Source organism: Camellia sinensis, chromosome 7, assembly GCF_055761805.1.
Source record: "Camellia sinensis isolate YWXY chromosome 7, ASM5576180v1, whole genome shotgun sequence".
NCBI classification, from domain to species: domain Eukaryota; kingdom Viridiplantae; phylum Streptophyta; class Magnoliopsida; order Ericales; family Theaceae; genus Camellia; species Camellia sinensis.
Genome location: NC_138967.1, coordinates 180,012,277 through 180,034,901, shown reverse-complemented (window position 1 = coordinate 180,034,901; position 22,625 = coordinate 180,012,277). Strand labels below are relative to the sequence as shown.

The following is a 22,625-nucleotide window of genomic DNA, read 5'->3' as shown; positions in this document are numbered from 1 at the left end:
GAGCTGAAGCGGAAGGCCACCGTTATGTTCCGATTTGGAGGTCCGCCATATGCTGCAGTGGAGGAGCAGAAGGGAGTGAACGTGCTCGGCGGCGCGGGAAACACAGAGGCAGCACCGTCAAGGGCCGTCCAGGACAGAGGCAAGAAGAAAAGACCGGCGGCAGAGTAGAGAAGAAAAATCCCACTGTGGGTGTGGTTGTTTTGTTGTGGTTTTGTTTGTTTGTTTGTTTGTTTGTTTGTTTGTTTGTTTTTTTTTTTTTTTTGTGGTGTAGAATGGTGAGCGGGGTGAATCCCTGATATGAATAAAACAAGTGTGTTTTGCAAACTCGAATGAGAGGGGTGGTAAGGCAGAAAAATCAACTGGAATGAATGTAGTTTTTGTTTTTTGTTTTTTGTTTTTTTTTTTTTTGCTGAAAATAATAATAATAATAATAAATAAAATGAAGTGTTGGAAGCCAGTGGAATCAATGAAGGCCAGTATAATATATTTGAGTGGAGAAAAGAATGATGGGTATGTTGATTATATAATAAAATAAAAGTGGGTATTTGAAAGAGATTAAAAATGATTTGGAGAAAATAAATAAAAATAATAGATTTTGAAATCAAACGTGGAGGAGACAGAGGGGACAAGCCCATGTGAGAAAGTGGAGAGAGAGCTGGGTATGCATATGAGCATGTTTGGTGCCGGTGGAACTGGGTTTGATATATGGAGGAGGTAGTGGAGAATTATTTTATTGGAGAGGGGCAGGAAGTGGGAATAAAGAGAATAAAAAGGAGAGCACTCAAGCCACCCCATGTTTCAAAGCTCAAAGCTGCAGAGTGAAAGAGCCTGGAGAGAGGGAGAGTAGATCTGCGTTAGTTTCAGCCGTGTACGGCGGAGCGGAGACTATGAGTGAAGATGAGTTGCTGCTGCTTCCATGATGGTGGTCGTGAGGATCGGTGGCTTTGGCGAGGCAATGGGAATGGCAGAGATGAGTGAAAAGTGGAGCCGTGGCTGCCGAAGCTGTTTCGGCATCAATGGTAGCCACAGTTGTAACCGCCGATGGTGTGCAAGGTGGCGTGGGTCTTCGGTGACGACGATGGCGCCTAGAGTGGCAGCAATGGGCTATGATGTGGCTGGCCACAACAGCTACATCTACTTACCAAAAAGATCTGAAATCCAGTCGAAGAGAGAGAGGGAATGGCCATGGGTATGCTGGAGATGATGATACAATGCCGCCTGAACTCGGTGCTGGAGAGGCTGCCGGAGATAGTTCCGGCGAGGTGGCGGAGTTTTGTGGTGGTGATAGAGATACTGTTATGGCGAGCTTTTGAGCTGATTGACATGATTTGAGAGTGCCATTGTTGAAGGAGAAGTAGAAGATACCAGTTCTTGATGGATGCCAAGTGAAGGAGTTGGAATTGGGTTTGGTAAGAAGTGAAGCTTGAGTAAAGTTGCAGAGATTGAAGGCTCCTCTGTTCTGGAAAATGTAAAGCTTGTAATCATACTTGTGCTTGAAAATGATAGAATCCCCAATATGAACAGTTGGGTTTTTCCATTCTGAAACTCCATCTACTACTACTGTTGCAGAGTCAGAAAGTGAGAAGACTAGACTCAGAAGAGAGACCAAGAGGAACACAAGCCTAGAAGGGACTTCCATGATTGAAATTTGAAACTCTTTGTTTGCTTTGGCTGTTAAAATTTGGTGAATGAATCCATCATGGTGAGTTGCTGAAGAATCTGCCATGAAAGAAGAAATTAAGGAAATTTGGGTTTGTCCAGCGGGCGGCCAAGGCAAGATTGCCGCCCGCCGGTGGAACGAAATTACTAGGTTCTTAACCTAGTTCTGATACCATGTAAAATAAATTGATAGAGAGAGAATTACAGAGAATAAATTATATGTATTATGATTGATGTATTGATATGTTTACAATGATGCCTATATATAGAAGAATAGAGTAGGTAGGTGTGTAATAGGTGGAGTAGGTGGTAGTAGGTGGTAGTGGTATAGGTGTGTAGTAGGTGGAGTAGGTGGTAGTGGTAGGTTTTAACACAAAAGGGTAGCACTAGTGTTACCATTTGATGATATGTTAGTCAACGTGTATGAAATTTTTCCCTTCACTATTACGAGGTTTCCATCAGCGCTGATGAGAAGAGCCACGGAGGAATCTGTGAATGAGTAGTCTCGGTTGGCTACCCAAACAACAGTTTGTTCCGAAATACTTTTGTACCATATACCCAGGTAGTAATTCATTGGCGAGCTCCCTTTCCCAGGATTGAAGAATCCCAACTCGAAGCGATTGCCAGCAGATACGATGGTATTGGAGGCTGTGATTGACTGTCCGTGTAAGATTGTATCTGTTGAGGCATCAACAAACAGCAAACATGAAGAAATTAACAGGAAAACAAGATGAGAAAATGTTCTCATCCTTGGATTATTGGTGTTAGCCATTAGATTTTGAGGGTCGAGCTCATAATAAATAAAGTCCATAGCATACGCTTGTTAGCGCTTAATATACAATGGTGGACGCATTCCCTAACAACCTTAAATTTTTAGAAGACAATTTTTGAAAGGGTTAATATGACCTTCACTTGCCCCTTCCTGCTTGTAAGTTTCCCTAAAAACAAGCTAACATCTGAATTAAAACATGTAGAAAAATAAATAATATAGTTCCACAATTGTTCTTCCATATGTGTACACTCCACAAACCCACCTAGGAATCAGTGGCGGAGCCAGAAATTTGATATAGGGAGAGTACCTATTAATTAGAATTTCAAAATTTTTCTTTCCCAATCAATAACAACTCAGTGTTTGATTCAGTGAAATTAGCATTTAGTTCTTAAATTTGCATATCCAAAATAGTAAAGAATAATTCAGCACGATACTGATGTAGGTTTGTAATTTCTTGAGCATTGTGCCTTTTTCTCCCTCGAACTACAAACATATCATTCATTTGGAGAACATCAATTTCATGTTTTTATGTATATTAATATTAATAAATTTAAAATAAGAGCAAAATAAAAAAATTCATGTTATTTTAATTTTTTATTTTTTTTAAAAAATAATTAATATTTTAAGATAATAAAAAATAAAATAAGAAATTAATATTTTAAAATGAAAAGGAATAAAATTTATAATCTTCATAATTAACAACAGATCCATCGAGGGTACATATACCACTATATAGGTTTATTATAGAAAATTAATTAAAAGTTAATTTTTTTACTTTTTAATTTTTTTTAATCATATTATTTCTCTATTTTTTTATAAAAAATTTAAAAATTAATTTTTAACCTATTTGTGTTGTAATCAGCCTGCAAAGAGGAGAATCCTATTAAATACTAATTTATCTCTCTATAGATATATATCCATTAAAAACAAAATGGCAGAGGCATTGGTGATCGCGTCGCCAAGTAACAAATTTTCCGAATCTTTTAACACACACTCCACACAGTGCAACTGGTGATTATGTCACCGAGTAACAAATTTTTCGAATCTTTAACATACTCTACATAGCACAAAAAAAAAAAAAAAAAAAAAAAAAAAAAAAAAAAAAAAAAAAAAGTCAGGGGGGCACGTGACCCCCTTACCGCTACATGGCTCCGCCCCTACTAGGAATCACCATGATTTTTCTTTATAATAACATATTTTGTACAGCAGAACATTCATCAAATAGATTTATTGATCCTGAGAGGCGATGTTTTGCATATAATTCATCGCCTAGATCACTTTTAGCCAGACCAAATATGTTTTATAGTGTCGACAATGAGGCTGAAATTTTCATGTTCATTTCAAAGGCCTAATGAATCAACTATGATTTATTCATTATATAATTAACAATGAGGGCAGGAGCGGCACATGCATTCCCAAAATTTTGGGAATTTACATGGAATAATCAAGTTCAGATATGAATATAGATTGGGAGTTTTGTATTCTTTCTTCTTAGCATTATAAAATATTTAAAAATTGTTGGTTTTGTTGTGAAAATTTTCACTTATCCTTTTATTTTTACTTATTTTAATTGCACACGTTAATAATACATAATTAGATTATGTAGTTGCAGTTTTTCACCGAGTAGAAGCTTTATCTCATTCGCACTCGCTATGTCACCGGACTTTTGATTGCGCTCACTGTGCATCGCCAATGACGCAACACAATTGAATTTGAGAGCCCAATTTATGGTTGATAAATATTATAAATGTTTTTTTTTTAATATATTAATGTTGAAATTGAGGGTTGTTCGGAATTTTATTTTATTTTTTTTTGGGGAAAAAAAGAGGAAGTTACCATTTATTGGTAAATTATAAAAATTATTAAAAATTTATGGTAAATTTTATAATATTAATTATTAATATTTATAATATTTTTCATCTATTTGTAATTTAATGATTTTTTTTTTTAATTTCAGAAATATTTAATTTTCCAAGTTCTACCCACTAGACGGACCATTAATTTTTTTTTTTTTTAAAAAAAGTCAAGAAATGACCCAAAAAATAGTGGACTTTTTTTAATTTTTTTCTTAATTTTTTTTTAAATTTTCGTTACTTTTTAAATTCCTAAGATGGAAAGAAAAGTTTTTAAAAATTGACATAATTTTAAAAAAAACATATTAGAAAAATAGAAAACATTATACAAATATTTGGACCGACAAGTGAGATGGAAGAGCAACAAGACGAAGAAAATGTTGTTAGTGTCAAAGGTGTAAAAGGCGGTGTTGGTGGCAGATCTCATATCTTGATACCATTAGCAATGTCTATCTCGATGCTGCTAGCGACATCATAGGACAATCTTAAGAGTAGCAATAACACTAGATCGTCCCTAGAATTACTCTTTTTTTAACCCTAGGTTTTGAAAATTTCACCATCTACATTTTTCTCAAAACAAAAACAATACACATAGTTTTTGTTACAATATGATCCAGGTCAAGGTGATTTTGCATTTCGGTGTGAACCCCAAGGATATCCGCAACTTATTCTGAGCAATCGTTCCATTGAGCTGTACCGAACTGGGCCATGGAATCGTCTCGGATTCAGTGGAAAACCAAACCTTAAACCAAATTCCATCTACACATATGGATTGGTTTTCACCAAAGAGGAGGTGTTTTATGGTTATGAACTCATTAACAACTCAGTTGTTTCAAGGTTTCCTCTGAGTCATAATGGCATTATGCAACGCTTGACATGGATTGATCGAACCCAGGAATGAGTCCTTTACCTGACTACACCGACAGATAATTGTGATAATTATAAACGGTGTGGTCCATATGGTAGTTGTAATATTGAAAACATACCAGTATGCGGTTGTTTGAGTAACTTTGTGCCCAAATATCCGAAGGATTGGGAAAATGGAGATTGGTCTGATGGGTGTATTCGGAGGACACTATTGGATTGCCATAACAGAGATGGATTTCCCAAGTGGAGCGGCTGAAGTGAAATGGGTCGGATCCAAGCCTTGGGCCAGCCCAATCCACTGAAGCCCAAATCCAAGTGGGTTAGATGAGTATGTGGGCAAGCCAATTGAGCCCAACTTCATGATCAACAGTCAACCCAAGTCCTCAAGCACTTGGGCCCAACCCGTAGTGGAAAGGCTAGTCCAGCCGTGACGCTGGGCTGGGCCGAGCTGCGAGACTGAATCTATGGGCCAAACAGATAGTGGGCCAAGCCCACACAAAGATGTCCGAATGGACCGGCTCATCCCAACAAAAGTCTGGTCTAGGGCCGAACTGAGGTACTAAGGTACCGAGCAGAGGAAACCTTACAGAGAAATGTGGAAGTTGTGAGCATATGCATGTGCAAGTTGCCACCTCAACTGGTCCCCTACACCTAAAATCACGGAAGTTGTTGAACCAAAGGAATGTGGTTTGTTATCAGTATGACTACAATGAGTATATGCATTCAATGACAACTACCAGGTGGTCCCCCACCTTGAGCAATGCTAAAAGGACACTTGGCAGCACTTAAGCTCCATGAAACCATCTTGAGAAGCAAGTAAGGAACCCTATATATACTATATGAACTTCACATTGAAGGTAACTGAACTATCCCAAGCTAAACCACACTTACATACAAACTCAACTCTCTATACATTTCTTCTCCAATCGCTAATTCCCACACTAGAGGGGTTATCCGGCCAACCCCGGCCGGGCAGCTCTAACGGTGCTTTTTATGGTAGGAACCTCAATCCCTGGATAGTCCAACCGAGTGCGGAGCCCCGATCCACTTTCATCTAGTGCGGAATCTGGTACGCACAATTGGTGCGGTGAACGTGGATCACTTCATCTCTAAACTCTATACTCAGTTCCGGCGATGGGGATTGAGGACATCCCACCTTCGACACATACTCCACAGACGGAGAAAACAAAGGACAAAGGCTTGGCACTCCCAACTGTCCTAGAAAAACAAACTGGAAACAATAATCGGACCCCTGAATCCATCGAGCATCGATTACCCCTCACTGGAGGTTCTTCTCATCATTTTCTTCTCGAAAAGGATTATAGAGATCAAATCATAGACTCCATGGGAATGGAGATACAGGAGCTGAAAGCGCAACTTAAAAGGGTGATGAGTGATCCAATGGAAAAGAAGACTGAAGCAGAGCCCTCTCACTTGCGACGGAGGAGCTCATCCAGAGAGCCACCAGTTAGGGATGGCAATTTGAACCCCGCCCGACGGAGACCTGACCCCCCGACCCCGAATTGAGTGGGTTTTTCCCGAAAAATACCCCCGACGAGATGGGGATGGTATTCAAAAATTAATCCCCAAACAGATTCGGGCCGGGGACGGGGATAAGTGTCCCAGCCCCGTACCCGGCCCGGCCCGGCCCCGTTTCCCGGCCCAGTTTACCCCGATGTGAAATTACTATGTTACCCCTATATACATATATATTATATACACGTGGTAATTTGGTAAACCGTCCTCATCAGTTCATTGTTCTACTCTCTCACTCATGTGGTAAACTCTCGCACAGTGCTACTCTCTCACTCACCTCGCACTACTCGCGACGACGATCGTCATTGTCCGCGACGCCGATCGGCCTCCTCCGTCGTCCATGGCCTCTGTCATCGCAGTCACAGCCATCCATCGCCTCGGAAGCTCTGATCGTCCTCCTCCTCCTTCGTCCACCATCGCCTCCTCCTCCGATCTCCTCCGTATGTGTGTATCGTCCAATCTCCTCCGATCTGAGATCTGTATGTGTGTATCGTCCTCCATCTTTATCCGATCTTCCACTCTCTCTCTCTCTCTCTCTCTCTCTCTCTCTCTGTGACACAGATCTCAGATCTGTTTGTATAGGTATACATGTATGTCTGTTCATTTTTATTTTTTTTTGGTTTATTATCTATTGATGATTTTGTTGATATGATGTTGAAAATGATATGTTCATATAGATGATTCTGTTGATGTTGTTGTTGTTGTTGATGGTGGTGTTGAAACAGATTTGGGGGCCGGGGAATTTTCGGGGTTGGAGAAACTTGATCCCCGTTAGGGGGCAGAGATGGGGATGGTGGTACGTTCCCCGTCGAGGATCGGGGCCGGGGCTGGGGAGATTTTCACAATCGGGGATCGGGGACGGGGAGTGTGATCCCCGGCCCCACCCCGCCCCGTTGCTATTCCTATCACCAGTGAAAAAGTTTTCCAGAAATAAGTCTGGGCAACAAAGCCAGCCCATCCCGGTACAGAGTGAGGCGGCGAGCAGCCACACCCGCGGATCACGCCGGAGAAGGGCTAAGAGGCAGAAGACGGTTAGCCAACAGACTGAATACCCTCCCCAAGACCTTTGTACTTGGTTGATCGACAACAAGCAAAACGAGCAACATCGGGATCATCTGGACCGCACTGTTCACCAGAGAGAACACCGAACGCTGGATAGGCTCGTCTCCTCGCCCTTCTCCCCGAAAATTGAGGCCATGAGACCTCCAAAGAAATTCACCCCACCAAAGTTCACTTCATACGATGGGAAATCGGACCCGCTAACACATATTAGCCATTACAGACAGATGATGTCTCTATGGAGCCGAGATGAGGCACTGATGTGCAAAGTCTTCCAATCCAGCTTGGGATAAACTGGACTTCGATGGTTCGATCGACTCCCCGCTGGATCGATTCATGGCTGGAAGCAGCTCTTCGAAGAGTTCCTAGCCAGGTTGGTCTCCAGTACTAAGATCTCAAAGGAGCCGGATACGCTGTTCGACCTCCAAAAGGAGCAGGAGGAAACGCCGCGCAGTTATGCTAGGGGGTACTGGGAAGAGTACAATGACATGGAGGAAAATGTGTGTAGTGAGCAGATGGCTGTTATGTCTTTCAAACATGGTCTGGGCCCGGAAAGTAAGTTGAGACAATCACTTACCAGGCGCCCAACCACAGTATTAAAAGATTTGCGTGCTAAGATTGAGCAATACACTCGCCTCGAAGATGATCAGATCCCCATCGAGGTAGTGTCAGCAGAACAAACAACTCGGCACAAGAAGAGAACAGATCGAGAAGAACACAGAGGGATCGCAGTGAATGAAGTGGATAAGTCCAAATCCCACGAAGCCATCGTGACTGTATTCAAAGAGCCGATCTATCGAATCCTGGAAAAGATCAAGAGAGAGCCCTTCTTTGTTTGGCTGCCAAAAATGTTAGGAGATCCGGCTCGGCGTAATCAGAAGCTCAGATGCACCTATCATCAGGATAGGGGGCACATGGCTCAGAACTGCAGGGCACTGAAGCAACACTTGGAGGACCTAGTAGCAGCTGGACACCTCCGGGATTACATTGATCAGGATAAGGAAGTGACCGAACTGAGGAACCCACCACCAGAACCGAATATTGAGCACCCACCTCGGTTGATAATAAATGTGATCTATGGAACAACAACTCAAGAATCTGAGGAGACACTGAAAGAAGAGATTGCTAAGGCTGTGCAAATTCAGTAGGTCATGTCAGTGGAGCTTGCATCGAAAAAGGTATGCACGGTACCCAAATCCCCCTTGTGCACTGTTTCATTTACTAGAAAAGATTTAGAAGGCATACAACACCCACATACTGATGCATTAATTATAATTGTGGGAATTGGGAAACGCTTTGATGTAAAATGAGTCCTGGTAGATCAAGGCAGTGCAGCAGACATTTTGTATTATGACTTGTTCAGAAAGCTTGGTCTCTCTGAGCAGCATCTCACTCCAGCGGCAGCCCCTTAGTTGGCTTCAATTCATAGCCAGAATGGCCGCTTGGCCGAATAGTATTGCCAGTTATGGTAGGAACAAAAACCTTCCAGATAGAGTTTTTAGTTATTAATACACCATCCCCTTACAACGCCATACTTGGTAGTCCATGGATTCATCAGATGGAGGCGGTCCCTTCAACCTACCACCAGCTCATCTGTTTTCCAACGGAATACGAAGTAGAGCAGATCTCAGGGGATCAAGTTACGTCCAAACATTGCTTTATGGCGGCACTAAAGGCAAAGCAACTCTGTAACCGGGTACAGGCAGTGGAAGTGGCCGAACAGCCAGTTTTGGAAGATGTAGGGGGAGCCCCAGAGAAAAAGATAGTAAAGGATTTGGAGAAAGTCCTGGTAAAAGAGGATGATCAAGAAAAGTATTTCCTTATCGGTACCTCGCTAGGCACTGATGAGAAACTTCAGCTGCTGGAACTGCTGAGGGAAAATATGGAAGTCTTCTCATGGTCAACATATGATACACCCGGGTTGGACCCAGAATTTGCTTGCCACAAGCTCAACATCAACCCTTCCGCTCGGTCCGTTGTACAGAAAAGTCGAAGATCCTCAGTTAAGCACACTGAAGCAGTAATTGCCGAAGTAAAAAAACTCCTGGCATCAGGAGCAATCAAAGAACTTCAGTAACCGCAACGGCTGTCCAACACAGTTGTAGTCAAAAAGAAAAATGAAAAATGGAGAGTTTGTGTTGACTTCACTTGCCTAAACAAAGCCTGCCCTAAAGATAGCTTTCCGCTGCCTCGCATAGATCAGTTGGTAGACTCAAAAGCAGGGCATGAGCGCATGAGCTTTCTGGACGCTTATAGCGGCTATCACCAGATACCACTGTTCAGTCCGGACCAAGAAAAGACAGCATTCATCACTCCAAGGGGAACTTATTGCTACAAAGTAATGCCGTTCGGCCTCAAGAACGCCAGGGCAACCTACCAGCGAATGATCACTCAGATGTTCAAGGATCAACTTGGGAAAACCATGGAAGCTTATATAGATGATATGGTAGTAAAAAGCTAGCCAATGAAGATTTAATTGTTTAAAAGTTAACAATTGTTCAGATGAGAAGTTTATTTCGAATCAAGCAATAAATTTTATGTAAGTAAAACAATTCACTTACATAAGATTCACTTTATATAAGTGAAACAATTTATTTTTTCCTTCTTTTCTTGATGTGGGATTATAAAATAAAAATTAAATGAAAGTTAGCCAATGGGGATTTTCTTAATTGTTCAAAAAGTTAACAATTGTTTGGGCGAGAAATTTATTTCGAATCAAGCAATTTTAGCCGTTTAATCTTTAATTAGGTCAATTTTTAATTTATTTCGAATCAAACAAATTTAATTAATATATTTTAATAAAATCACAGTTAAACTATCAAATCAGTCAAATCGAAAACGATTCACCCTATTGGCTAGGTCAAAAAATCAACCAACTTATACAAAAATTAATTAATTAAAATTTTTAAATTTTATTTTAATTTGAAAATTTAAATTGTTTTGAATTGAAACATACACAACACTACAATATTATATGGGAGCATAAGGTTTATATAGTAAAACAACTCATTTTTTTTCTCATTTTCCTGATATGGGATTGTAAAGTAAAAGTTAGCAGTTATTTGGACAGAAAGTTCATTTCTAATCATGCAATCTCAGTCGTTTAATTTTTATAAGATCAATCTTAATTTATTTCAAATCAAACAAATCTAAATAATATATTTTGATAAAACAGTTAAAACCACGGTTAAACCAATAAATCAGTTAAATCAAAAACGATTTAGCCTAATTGACTAAGTCAAAAGACCAACTAACTTATAACAACGTAAATTAATTAAAGCCTTTAAATTTTATTTTAAAATTTAAACCATCTTGAATTAAAATATGCACAATACTATAATATTAAATGAGAGTATAAAATTCACTTTTTATAAGTGAAACAACTCACTTTTTCTTTCTTTTCTCATGTGAGATTATAATTATTTTAAAGTTAATTTTATAAGAGTTTCAGAATCTTATACAAAATTATTTTTAATATCAAAACGTTTATGTGGGATTGTAAAATAAAAGTTAAATGGATGCTAATCAATAAAAATTTTCTTAATTGTTTAAAATTAAGAAAATAAAAAAAAAAATTGGTATTGATTATAGAGTTTCTCACTAAAAATCTTCTTTTGCTTATATAAATAGAAGTATAAAAATCACTTTATATAAGTGAAATAATTTAATATTTACTTCTTTTCTCGATATGAGGTTGTAAAATAAAAGTTAAATAGAAACTAACCAATGAAGATTTTCTTAATTGTTTAAAATTAAGAAAATTCAATAATTTGTATAAATTAGAGCACAAGATTCACTTTATATAAATGAAATAATTTATTTTTTTCCTTTTTTTTCTCGATTTAGAATTGTAAAATAAAAGGTAAATGAAAGTTAGCCAATGAGAATTTTCTTAATTGTTTAAAATTAAGAAAATTCAATAATTTTAGAATAAAGGTTTGGAGCTTCTAGAAGACTTCTCCTTCAAAACTCTCTTTATAAGATTCACTTTATATAAGTAAAAAACAACTCACTTTTTCTTTTTTTTTCCTAATGTGGGATTGTAACACTTTATATCAAGTCAAACAATTCACTTTTTCTTTCTATTCCCGATGTGGGATTGTAATCATTTTAAAATTAAATATTATGAGAGTTTCAAAATCTCATACAAAATTATTTTTAAAATCAAAACGTTTATGTGGGATTGTAAAATAAAAGTTAAATAGAAGCTAATCAATGGGGATTTTCTTAATTGTTTAAAATTAAGAAAATCAAAAAAATGAGTATGAGATATTGATCATAGAGCTTTTCACTAAAAATCTCATTTGCTTATATAAATGGTAGCATAAGATTTACTTTATGTAAGTGAAATAATTTACTTTTTCTTTCTTTTTTTGGTGTGAGATTGTAAAATAAATGGTAAATGAAAGTTAACCAATGAGAATTTTCTTAAAATAAGGGGTTTGGATTTCCTAGAATGTTTATCTCTAAAAACCTTCTTTTCCTTATATAATATATAGATAGATTGTGAAATAAACTTTGCTTTTTCTTCTTCTTCTCCCGATATGGAATTATAAAATAAATCATAAACTAATTAGAGTTTTATTTTTATATTTTTAAATGAGAGTTAGCCAATAGAAATTTTTTTAATTGTTTAAAATTAATAAAATCAGTATGAAAAATTGCGATTAAACCGGCGAATCAGTCAAACCCAAAATGGTTCAACCTAATCGGTTAGGTCTAATGAACAACCAAATTATACAAAAATTAATTAATTAAAACTTTTAAATGTTATTTTAATTTTAAAATTTAAGCCGTCTTGAATTGAAATATACACAATACTACATTATTAAGATTCATTTTATATAAGTAAAACAACTTTTTTTTTTCTTTTTCCGATGTAGGATTGTAAAATAAAAGTTAACAATTATTTGGACAGAAAGTTTATTTCTAATCAAGTAATCTCAATCTTTCCATCTTTAATGAGATCAATCTTTAGTTTATTTCGAATCAAACATATCTAATCAATATATTTTATAAAGCCACTAAAATCATGGTTAAACTAACAAATCAATCAAATCAAAAATGATTTAACCTAATTGCCTATGTCATAATTAATTAATTAAAACTTTTAAAATTTAAACTATATTGAATTGAAACATGTACAACACTACAATATTAAATAAAATGGTAATATAAGATTCAATTTTTATGAGTAAAATAACTCATTTTTCTTCTTTTCCTGATATGAGATTATCAAATAAAAGCTAGTCAATGGAGATTTTCTTATTTGTTTAAAATTAAGAAAATCAAAAAAATTAGTATGAGATATTTAAACTCTCATAAGGCCCATCAATAAATGGGATGCGAGTACAAGATTCCCTTTATATGAGTAAAACAACTCATTTTTTCTTTCTTTTTTCGATGTGGGATTATCAAATAAAAACTAATCAACAGATATTTTCTAAATTGTTTAAAATTAAAAAAATCAAAAAAATTAGTATGACATATTGAAATTCTCACAAGACTCCTCACTAAAAATTCTATTTTCCTTATATAATATATAGATAGATAGATGTTATACATACTTTCAAGTTAATTGTTTATGAATTTATTTTATAGAAAATCGACTAATAATCAATGTTGAAATATAATCTTGATAAGTTAACGTTAAGATAATAAAATAAAAAATTAGTGATGGAGGAATGTGGCAACCTAATGGTATGACACTTCCCTCCTTTTTAATGTTGTGAAAAAATAACACAAACGGAGAGATTTCTATTTCATTTATGAAATAGAGAGTAACTCAATATTTAAGAGTTGTTTGAGAAGTGTTAAATAAGTATGTTTTTTAATTTTTTATAAAAAGATATATAAAAAAAATAAAGAAACAATGTGATAAAAAAATAAAAAGATAAAAAAAAAAAAAATACTTCCATAGGTGTTCCCAAACAAACTTTTAACCTTAAAAAAAAAAAAAAAAAAAAAAAACTCAATATTTAACCGGGCTCGTGGTGGGTAGGACACAATTCTTGACTAGTAGAACTCGCCCTGGACAAAGCAACCTATTTGAACCAAAAAAAATAGGATTCAAATTTAGCAATAATACTAGGGTGTTTGAGATAATCTAAATAATTATATTAAAATATAAAAATAAAAAGATAGTATGACTAAAAATATATATACTAAAATGGGAGATGTCGTGTCTTAGATTGAACATAATTCCTTTTGTTTCGTTTGTTTTCATTCGTTTTTTTTTTTTTTTTTTTCTAGAAGTAGAATGGAGGTGATTGATAATGAATGGATTAATAGTGAGGAGATTAAATAAAATTATGTTTGTTTTGATGATAGTTATTAGTGTGAGAATTGTTAAATTATTTTTATATAAAAGAAATATAAAATAATAAAACAAATAAAACAATGATTTTTACTTAACAAAAAATACAAAAACATTAAACATTAATGTTCAAAAAAAAAAAAAAATGCCCAACATTGTTTTAAAAAAAAAAAAGAAAAAAAAAGCCTAAGTCGGAGGACTAATTTTCTAATACTAATTTGGCCTCCATCTCAATCCCAATATTTAAGGCCCATCTTAATCCGGAGGGCTTATTTATTTTATTTTTTTGGTTACAAATAATAATATCAAAGGCCCATCCTAATCCTAATCCGGAGGGCTTATGAATCCCCTCTCCATCTTCCATAACAAATATAATATTAATAGATCTCACCTTTATCTCAATCCCATTCCTTCCTTTATCTCCCAAAACAAACGAACGTGGGATAGGGCAAATTATTAAGTCCAACTCTTAACACCAAACCCAAAAATTTGTTTTTATTAGTAAAGGTTGGGAGATTCTCGAAAAATGTTTCACAACTCGAATTTGTGTGGTCTAATGGCTCGAATGTATCAAAATGATATTGTTTTATCCCAAAACGACATCGTTTTGAGACATTTAAGCCATTCAGGTTATGAAAATTTGGACTACCAATCATTGTTGGAGATTCTATTTATACTCAAAAAAATTATTAAGTACGTTAAATTAAAATTTTAAATTGTTAATTCTTATTATATTTTAATGTAAATTTATTAATAAGGACGATACATATTAAATCTTAAAACAAAATATTATTTTTTTCTCATGATACAACCTTATCACATATATGTATTCTTCATATCCTTTCCCAAGTTTCAATTGTCTTCTATTATTCTTCTTCCTCATTACAAAATTTCAAACCACCCCACCAAAACTCACCATTATAATCAACATTATTGTTTCTTATTCTTTCAAATAGAAGAAAGTTTGAACAAAATCAAACAATAGACGAGAATAGTAATAAAAACTATTTTTTGAAACAACCTATCAAAGAGGAGATAAGTATTCACATAAATATCAAGGTATAATTTTTTATTTTTGTATTTTTTTTTACGTAAAAACAAATATTCAACCTATTTAACATCATTATTGTTCGGACTTTCAGATTCGAACAAATTCACTTTGTTCAGCAGTACACTACCGAGCAAAGTCAACATGTTCGGATATGAAAGTTTGAACCAAACAATATTCTTCGACATTGTATCTTCGAACATGGTGATTTTGTTCTTATTTGGGTGTACCTCAAAAAGTATTTTAAAAAAAATTATAGGATATACTGAGAGTAACATAAAACTGTAAATAATTGAACAGAATGTATTGAAAAATTAAAAACACTTCATAATTTTTTTACTGTAAATAAAATTCCTGTAGAGGCTCCCAATTATTTTAATTTTAGCATATCAACACCCAACTAAACAATATTTTTTTTAATATCAAACCCAACAACAAAGTTGTTTTTATTAGTGGTAGGCCTAAAAATAATTAATTTCACTTTACTAAATCTTGTCAACCCAATTCATTATTATAAAAAAATGGTGCTACATGTATCAATTAATATACACACTAGTGTACCAACTAGTGTTATGCCATTATTACTGACCCCACATATTATACAAATTACAAATACTCAAAACCTCTAAAATTATGCCACATCATGTGTTAGTATACTAGTTAGTACATTAATTAGTGGACTTTTCTCATGTGTGCCTTGCATATGGTATGCAAGGCAGTTACACCCTTCCATTTTGCATTTACACATTTATATGTATTGGGTTATATCAAAATATTTGGAAACTTACACATTGGTGACCTGCTAAGCAGGTCAGTTTCCAGGTAAATTAATAAAATAATATATTATATGACTAAAGGTGTAAATGGTCTCAAGAAAGGCGTAAGGAATTTCAGAAAAGGCGTAACTGATTACTGAAAAGTATAAATCATTTACACCTTTTATGAACACTTACTCCTTTTGTGTAAGAATTTTTGGCATAAGATTTATACCTTTTGTGGAAGCCCAACTTAAAGCTTTTCGGAAGTCAAAAATTCTTACACAAAAGGAGTAACTTTTCAAAATATATATAAGCACTTCCACGAAAAGGTATAAGGTTAAGAAAAAGGTGTAAATTTGATGAATTTTTTTTTCCACGAAAGGTATAAGTGACTTCCGAAATAGGTTTAAATTGGCCTTTCACAAAAGGTGTAAGTTCGAAGAAAAAGTATAAATCTCATGCCAACAATTCTTACACAAAAGCAGTAACTTTTGAAAAATGGTGTAAATATTTTCACGAAAAGTATGACGGAGTAACATTTCAAAGCGTTGATAACCAGAAAAGGAGTAACAAAGGGTTCATTTAAAAATGTTCGTAAACACAGAAGGAGTAACATATGTTCATCTGAAAGTAGTAAACACAGAAGGAGTAACATTTCGAAGTGTTCATAAACCCAATTGAGACAACCACTGAACAAATCAAAGGGTCGTGACCACCGCTGACCACCCAAGCGTCGGTGGGCTCCGGTGCTCACAGCCTTCTGAGATCGGCACCTCCACTGGCACCGCCGCCGCAAATCAAAGGTTTTTTGAAAGATTGGCTATCGATCTTGGTCTCTCTGTGTCGATGTCGGTCTCTCTCTGTCGATCCCTGTTTATCTCGGTCTGTCTCCAGCGATCTTGGTATGTCGGTGTCCATGTGGGTCTCTTCTCTGTCGATCTCTGTCGATCTCGGTCCCTCTGTCGATCAGTGTCCATCTAGGTCTCTATGTCTGTGGATCTCAGTCTATCTCTCTCTCTCTCTCTCTCTCTCTATGTCTCTGTCCGTTGCTCTATACTAAAAACGGTATCTATATCTGTCGATAACAGTCTGTCGATCAGTTATACCTTTTGTGGAAAAATAAAGTCATCAAATTTACACCTTTTCCCTAAGCTTCTACCTTTTTGTGGAAGTGCTTATATTTTTTTGAAAAGTTACTCCTTTTGTGTAAGAATTTTGGCATAAGATTATACCTTTTCTTCGAACTTACACCGTTTGTGGAAGGATAACTTAAAGCTTTTTCGCAAGTCAGTTATACCTTTTGTGAAAAGATAAATTCATTAACTTACACCTTTTGCTTAAGCTTATACCTTTTCGTGGAAGTGGTTATATTTTTTTTGAAAAGTTACTCCTTTTGTGTAAGAATTTTTGGCATAAGATTTATACCTTTTCTTCGAACTTACACCGTTTGTGGAAGGCCAACTTAAACCTTTTTCGGAAGTCACTTATACCTTTTGTGAAAAGATAAATTCATCAAATTTACACCTTTTGCTTAAGCTTATACCTTCGTGGAAGTGCTTATATATTTTTCGAAAAGTTACTCCTTTTGTGTAAGAATTTTTGGCATAAGATTTATACCTTTTCTTCGAACTTACACCTTTTGTGGATGCCCAACTTAAAGCTTTTTCGCAAGTCAGTTATACCTTTTGTGAAAAAATAAATTCATCAAATTTACACCTTTTGCTTCGGCTTATACCTTTTCGTGAAACTGCTTATATTGTTCTTGAAAAGTTACTCCTTTTGTGAAATAATTTTTCTCATAAGATTTATACTTTTTCTTGAAACTTACACCTTCTGTGAAAGAGTATATAAGCACAAAAGTATAAATGTCATGCCAAAAATTCTTACACAAAAGGAATAACTTTTCAAAAATGGTGTAAGTATTTTCAGTAAAAAGTGTAAGCTTAATCAAAAGGTGCAAAATTAATGATTTTTTTTTTTCACAAAAGGTATAAGTGACTTCCGAAATAGGTTTAAGTTGGGCTTTCACAAAAGGTGTCAGTTCGAAGAAAAAGTCCAAAGTATAAATCTTATGCCAACAATTCTTACACAAAAGCAGTAACTTTTCCAAAATGGTGTAAATATTTTAATGAAGGAGTAACATTTCAAAGCGTTGATAACCAGAAAAGGAGTAACAAAGGGTTCATTTCAAAATGTTCGTAAACACAGAAGGAGTAACATATGTTCATCTCAGAGTAGTAAACACAGAAGGAGTAACATTTCGAATTGTTCATAAACCAATTGAGAGAACCACTGAACAAATCAAAGGGTTCGTGACCCCCGCTGACCACCCAAGCGCGGTGGGCTCCGGTGCTCACAGCCTTCTGAGATCGGCAACTCCACTTGCACCGACGCCGCAAATCAAAGAATTTTTGAAAGATTGGCTATCGATCTTGGACTCTCTGTGTCGATGTCGGTCTCCCTCTGTCGATCCCTGTTTATCTCGGTCTGTCTCCAGCGATCTTGGTCTGTCGGTGTCCATGTGGGTGTCTTCTCTGTCGAACTCTGTCGATCTCGGTCCCTCTGTCGATCAGTGTCCATCTAGGTCTCTATGTCTGTTGATCTCAGTCTATCTCTCTCTCTCTCTCTCTGTCCGTTGCTCTATATTAAAAACGGTTCTCGTTTACATTGACATACTTGGTTGGATTTGGACTCGGAGTCGCTATTGGAAGCCTTCCCAGACTCGTCTTGTATGAAACGGAGTTCTACTGGGAGAAAGGCCAAGCCCTCCGAAACGCCCTTCTCTCTCACATTGCCATTATCTGAACAAGACAAATACAGTGTGATTGGATTTTAGGAACTTGCAAAAAAAACGGAACTTGGACGTTTTGCGAAGTTACTTACATCTCTTTGTGGCATAGATCTATACGTTTTCTCCGAACTTACACCTTTTGTGAAAGTCCAACTTAAAGCTTTTTTGGAAGTCAGTTATACCATTTGTGAAAAAATAAATTCATCCAATTCACACCTTTTGCTTAAGCTTATACCTTTTCGTGGAAGTGCTTATATTTTTTTGGAAAAGTTACTCCTTTTGCGTAAGAATTTTTGGCATAAGATTTATACCTTTTCTTCGAACTTACACCGTTTGTGGAAGGCCAACTTAAACCCATTTCGGAAGTCACTTATACCTTTTGTGAAAAGATAAATTCATCAAATTTACACCTTTTGCGTAAGCTTACACCTTTCGTGGAAGTGCTTATATTTTTTTCGAAAAGTTACTCTTTTTGTGTAAGAATTTTTGGCATAAGATTTATACCTTTTTTCGAACTTACACCGTTTGTGGAAGGCCAACTTAAACCTTTTTCGGAAGTCAATTATACCTTTTTGTGAAAAGATAAATTCATCAAATTTACACCTTTTGCTTAGGCTTATACCTTTTCGTGGAAGTGCTTATATTTTTTTGAAAAGTTACTCCTTTTGTGTAACAATTTTTGGCATAAGATTTATACCTTTTTTCGAACTTACACCGTTTGTGGAAGGCCAACTTAAACCTTTTTCGGAAGTCAATTATACCTTTTTGTGAAAAGATAAATTCATCAAATTTACACCTTTTGCTTAGGCTTATACCTTTTCGTGGAAGTGCTTATATTTTTTTGAAAAGTTACTCCTTTTGTGTAACAATTTTTGGCATAACTTTTATACCTTTTGTTCGAACTTACACCGTTTGTGGAAGGCCAACTTAAAGCTCTGTCGGAAGTCACTTATACCTTTTGTGAAAAGATAAATTCATCAAATTTACACATTTTGACCCTCTCGTGGAAGTGCTTATATTTTTTTTCAAAAGTTACTCCTTTTGTGAAATAATTTTTGTCATAAGATTTATACTTTATCTTCAAACTTACACCTCTTGTGAAAGAGTATATAACCACAATAGTATAACTTGATGCCACAAATTCTTACACAAAAGGAGTAACTTTTAAAAAAAAATATAAGCACTACCGCGAAAAGGAATAAGGTTAAGAAAAAGGTGTAAATTTGATGAATTTTTTTTTCCACAAAAGGTTTAAGTGACTTCCGAAATAGGTTTAAGTTGGCCTTTCACAAAAGGTGTAAGTTCGAAGAAAAAGTATAAATCTCATGCCAACAATTCTTACACAAAAGCAGTAACTTTTCAAAAATGGTGTAAACATTTTCACGAAAAGTATGAAGGAGTAACATTTCAAAGCGTTGATAACCAGAAAAGGAGTAACAAAGGGTTCATTTCAAAATGTTCGTAAACACAGAAGGAGTAACATATGTTCATCTCAGAGTAGTAAACACAGAAGGAGTAACATTTCGAAGTGTTCATAAACCCAATTGAGACAACCACTGAACAAATCAAAGGGTCGTGACCACCGCTGACCACCCAAGCGTCGGTGGGCTCCGGTGCTCACAGCCTTCTGAGATCGGCACCTCCACTGGCACCGCCGCCGCAAATCAAAGGTTTTTTGAAAGATTGGCTATCGATCTTGGTCTCTCTGTGTCGATGTCGGTCTCTCTCTGTCGATCCCTGTTTATCTCGGTCTGTCTCCAGCGATCTTGGTCTGTCGGTGTCCATGTGGGTCTCTTCTCTGTCGATCTCTGTCGATCTCGGTCCCTCTGTCGATCAGTGTCCATCTAGGTCTCTATGTCTGTCGATCTCAGTCTATCTCTCTCTCTCTCTCTCTCTCTCTCTCTCTCTCTGTCCGTTGCGCTATATTAAAAACGGTTCTCTTTTACATTGACATACTTGGTTGGATTTGGGGTCGGAGTCGCTATTCCAAGCCCTCACAGACTCGTCTTCTCTGAAACGGAGTTCTACTGGGACAAAGGCCAAGCCCTCCGAAACGCCCTTGTCTCTCACATTGCCATTATCTGAACAAGACAAATACAGTGTGATTGGATTTTAGGAACTTACAAAAAAAACGGAACTTGGACGTTTTGCGAAGTTACTTACATCTCTTTGTGGCATAGATCTATACATTTTCTCCGAACTTACACCTTTTGTGAAAGTCCAACTTAAAGCTTTTTTGGAAGTCAGTTATACCATTTCTGAAAAAATAAATTCATCAAATTTACACCTTTTGCTTAAGCTTATACCTTTTCGTGGAAGTGCTTATATTTTTTTGGAAAAGTTTTCCTTTTGTGTAAGAATTTTTGGCATAAGATTTATATCTTTTCTTCGAACTTACACCGTTTGTGAAAGGCCAACTTAAACCCTTTTCGGAAGTCACTTATACCTTTTGTGAGAAGATAAATTCATCAAATATACACCTTTTGGTTAAGCTTACACCTTTCGTGGAAGTGCTTATATATTTTTCGAAAAGTTACTCCTTCTGTGTAAGAATTTTTGGCATAAGATTTATACATTTTCTTCGAACTTACACCTTTTGTGGAAGCCCAACTTAAAGGTTTTTCGGAAGTCAGTTATACCCTTTGTGAAAAAATAAATTCATCAAATTTACACCTTTTGCCTAAGCTTATACCTTTTCGTGGAAGTGCTTATATTTATTTTGAAAAGTTACTCCTTTTGTGTAAGAATTTTTGGCATAAGATTTATACCTTTTCTTCGAACTTACACCGTTTGTGTAAGGCCAACTTAAACCTTTTTCGGAAGTCAATTATACCTTTTGTGAAAAGATAAATTCATCAAATTTACACCTTTTGCTTAAGCTTATACCTTTTCGTGGAAGTGCTTATAATTTTTTGAAAAGTTACTCCTTTTGTGTGACAATTTTTGGCATAACTTTTATACCTTTTGTTCGAACTTACACCGTTTGTGGAAGGCCAACTTAAAGCTTTGTCTGAAGTCACTTATACCTTTTGTGAAAAGATAAATTCATCAAATTTACACATTTTGACCCTCTCGTGGAAGTGCTTATATTTTTTTTGAAAAGTTACTCCTTTTGTGAAATAATTTTTGTCATAAGATTTATACTTTTTTTCAAACTTACACCTCTTGTGAAAGAGTATATAACCAGAAAAGTATAAACTTGATGCCAAAAATTCTTACACAAAAGGAGTAACTTTTCAAAAAAAATATAAGCACTTCCACGGAAAGGTATAAGGTTAAGAAAAAGGTGTAAATTTGATGATTTTTTTTTTCCACAAAAGGTATAAGTGACTTCCGAAATAGGTTTAAGTTGGCCTTTCACAAAAGGTGTAAGTTCGAAGAAAAAGTATAAATCTCATGCCAACAATTCTTACACAAAAGCAGTAACATTTCAAAAATGGTGTAAACATTTTCACGAAAAGTATGAAGGAGTAACATTTCAAAGCGTTGATAACCAGAAAAGGAGTAACAAAGGGTTCATTTCAAAATGTTCGTAAACACAGAAGGAGTAACATATGTTCATCTCAGAGTAGTAAACACAGAAGGAGTAACATTTCGAAGTGTTCATAAACCCAATTGAGACAACCACTGAACAAATGAAAGGGTCGTCACCACCGCTGACCACACAAGCGTCGGTAGGCTCCGGTGCTCACAGCCTTCTGAGATCGGCACCTCCACTGGCACCGCCGCCGCAAATCAAAGGTTTTTTGAAAGATTGGCTATCGATCTTGGTCTCTCTGTGTCGATGTCGGTCTCTCTCTGTCGATCCCTGTTTATCTCGGTCTGTCTCCAGCGATCTTGGTCTGTCGGTGTCCATGTGGGTCTCTTCTCTGTCGATCTCTGTCGATCTCGGTCCCTCTGTCGATCAGTGTCCATCTAGGTCTCTATGTCTGTCGATCTCAGTCTATCTCTCTCTCTCTCTCTCTC

At 36.0% G+C, this 22,625-nt stretch overlaps 1 protein-coding gene across 1 annotated transcript; it reads left to right on the top strand.

Moving 5' to 3' along the window:
* The first annotated feature begins 8,234 nt into the window (after nt 1-8,234).
* LOC114257987 (uncharacterized) lies at nt 8,235-8,894 on the top strand. The gene has a single exon (XM_028197820.1). The coding sequence runs from the start codon at nt 8,235-8,237 to the stop codon at nt 8,892-8,894; it is 660 nt and encodes a 219-aa protein (XP_028053621.1).
* Nucleotides 8,895-22,625: the final 13,731 nt, after the last annotated feature.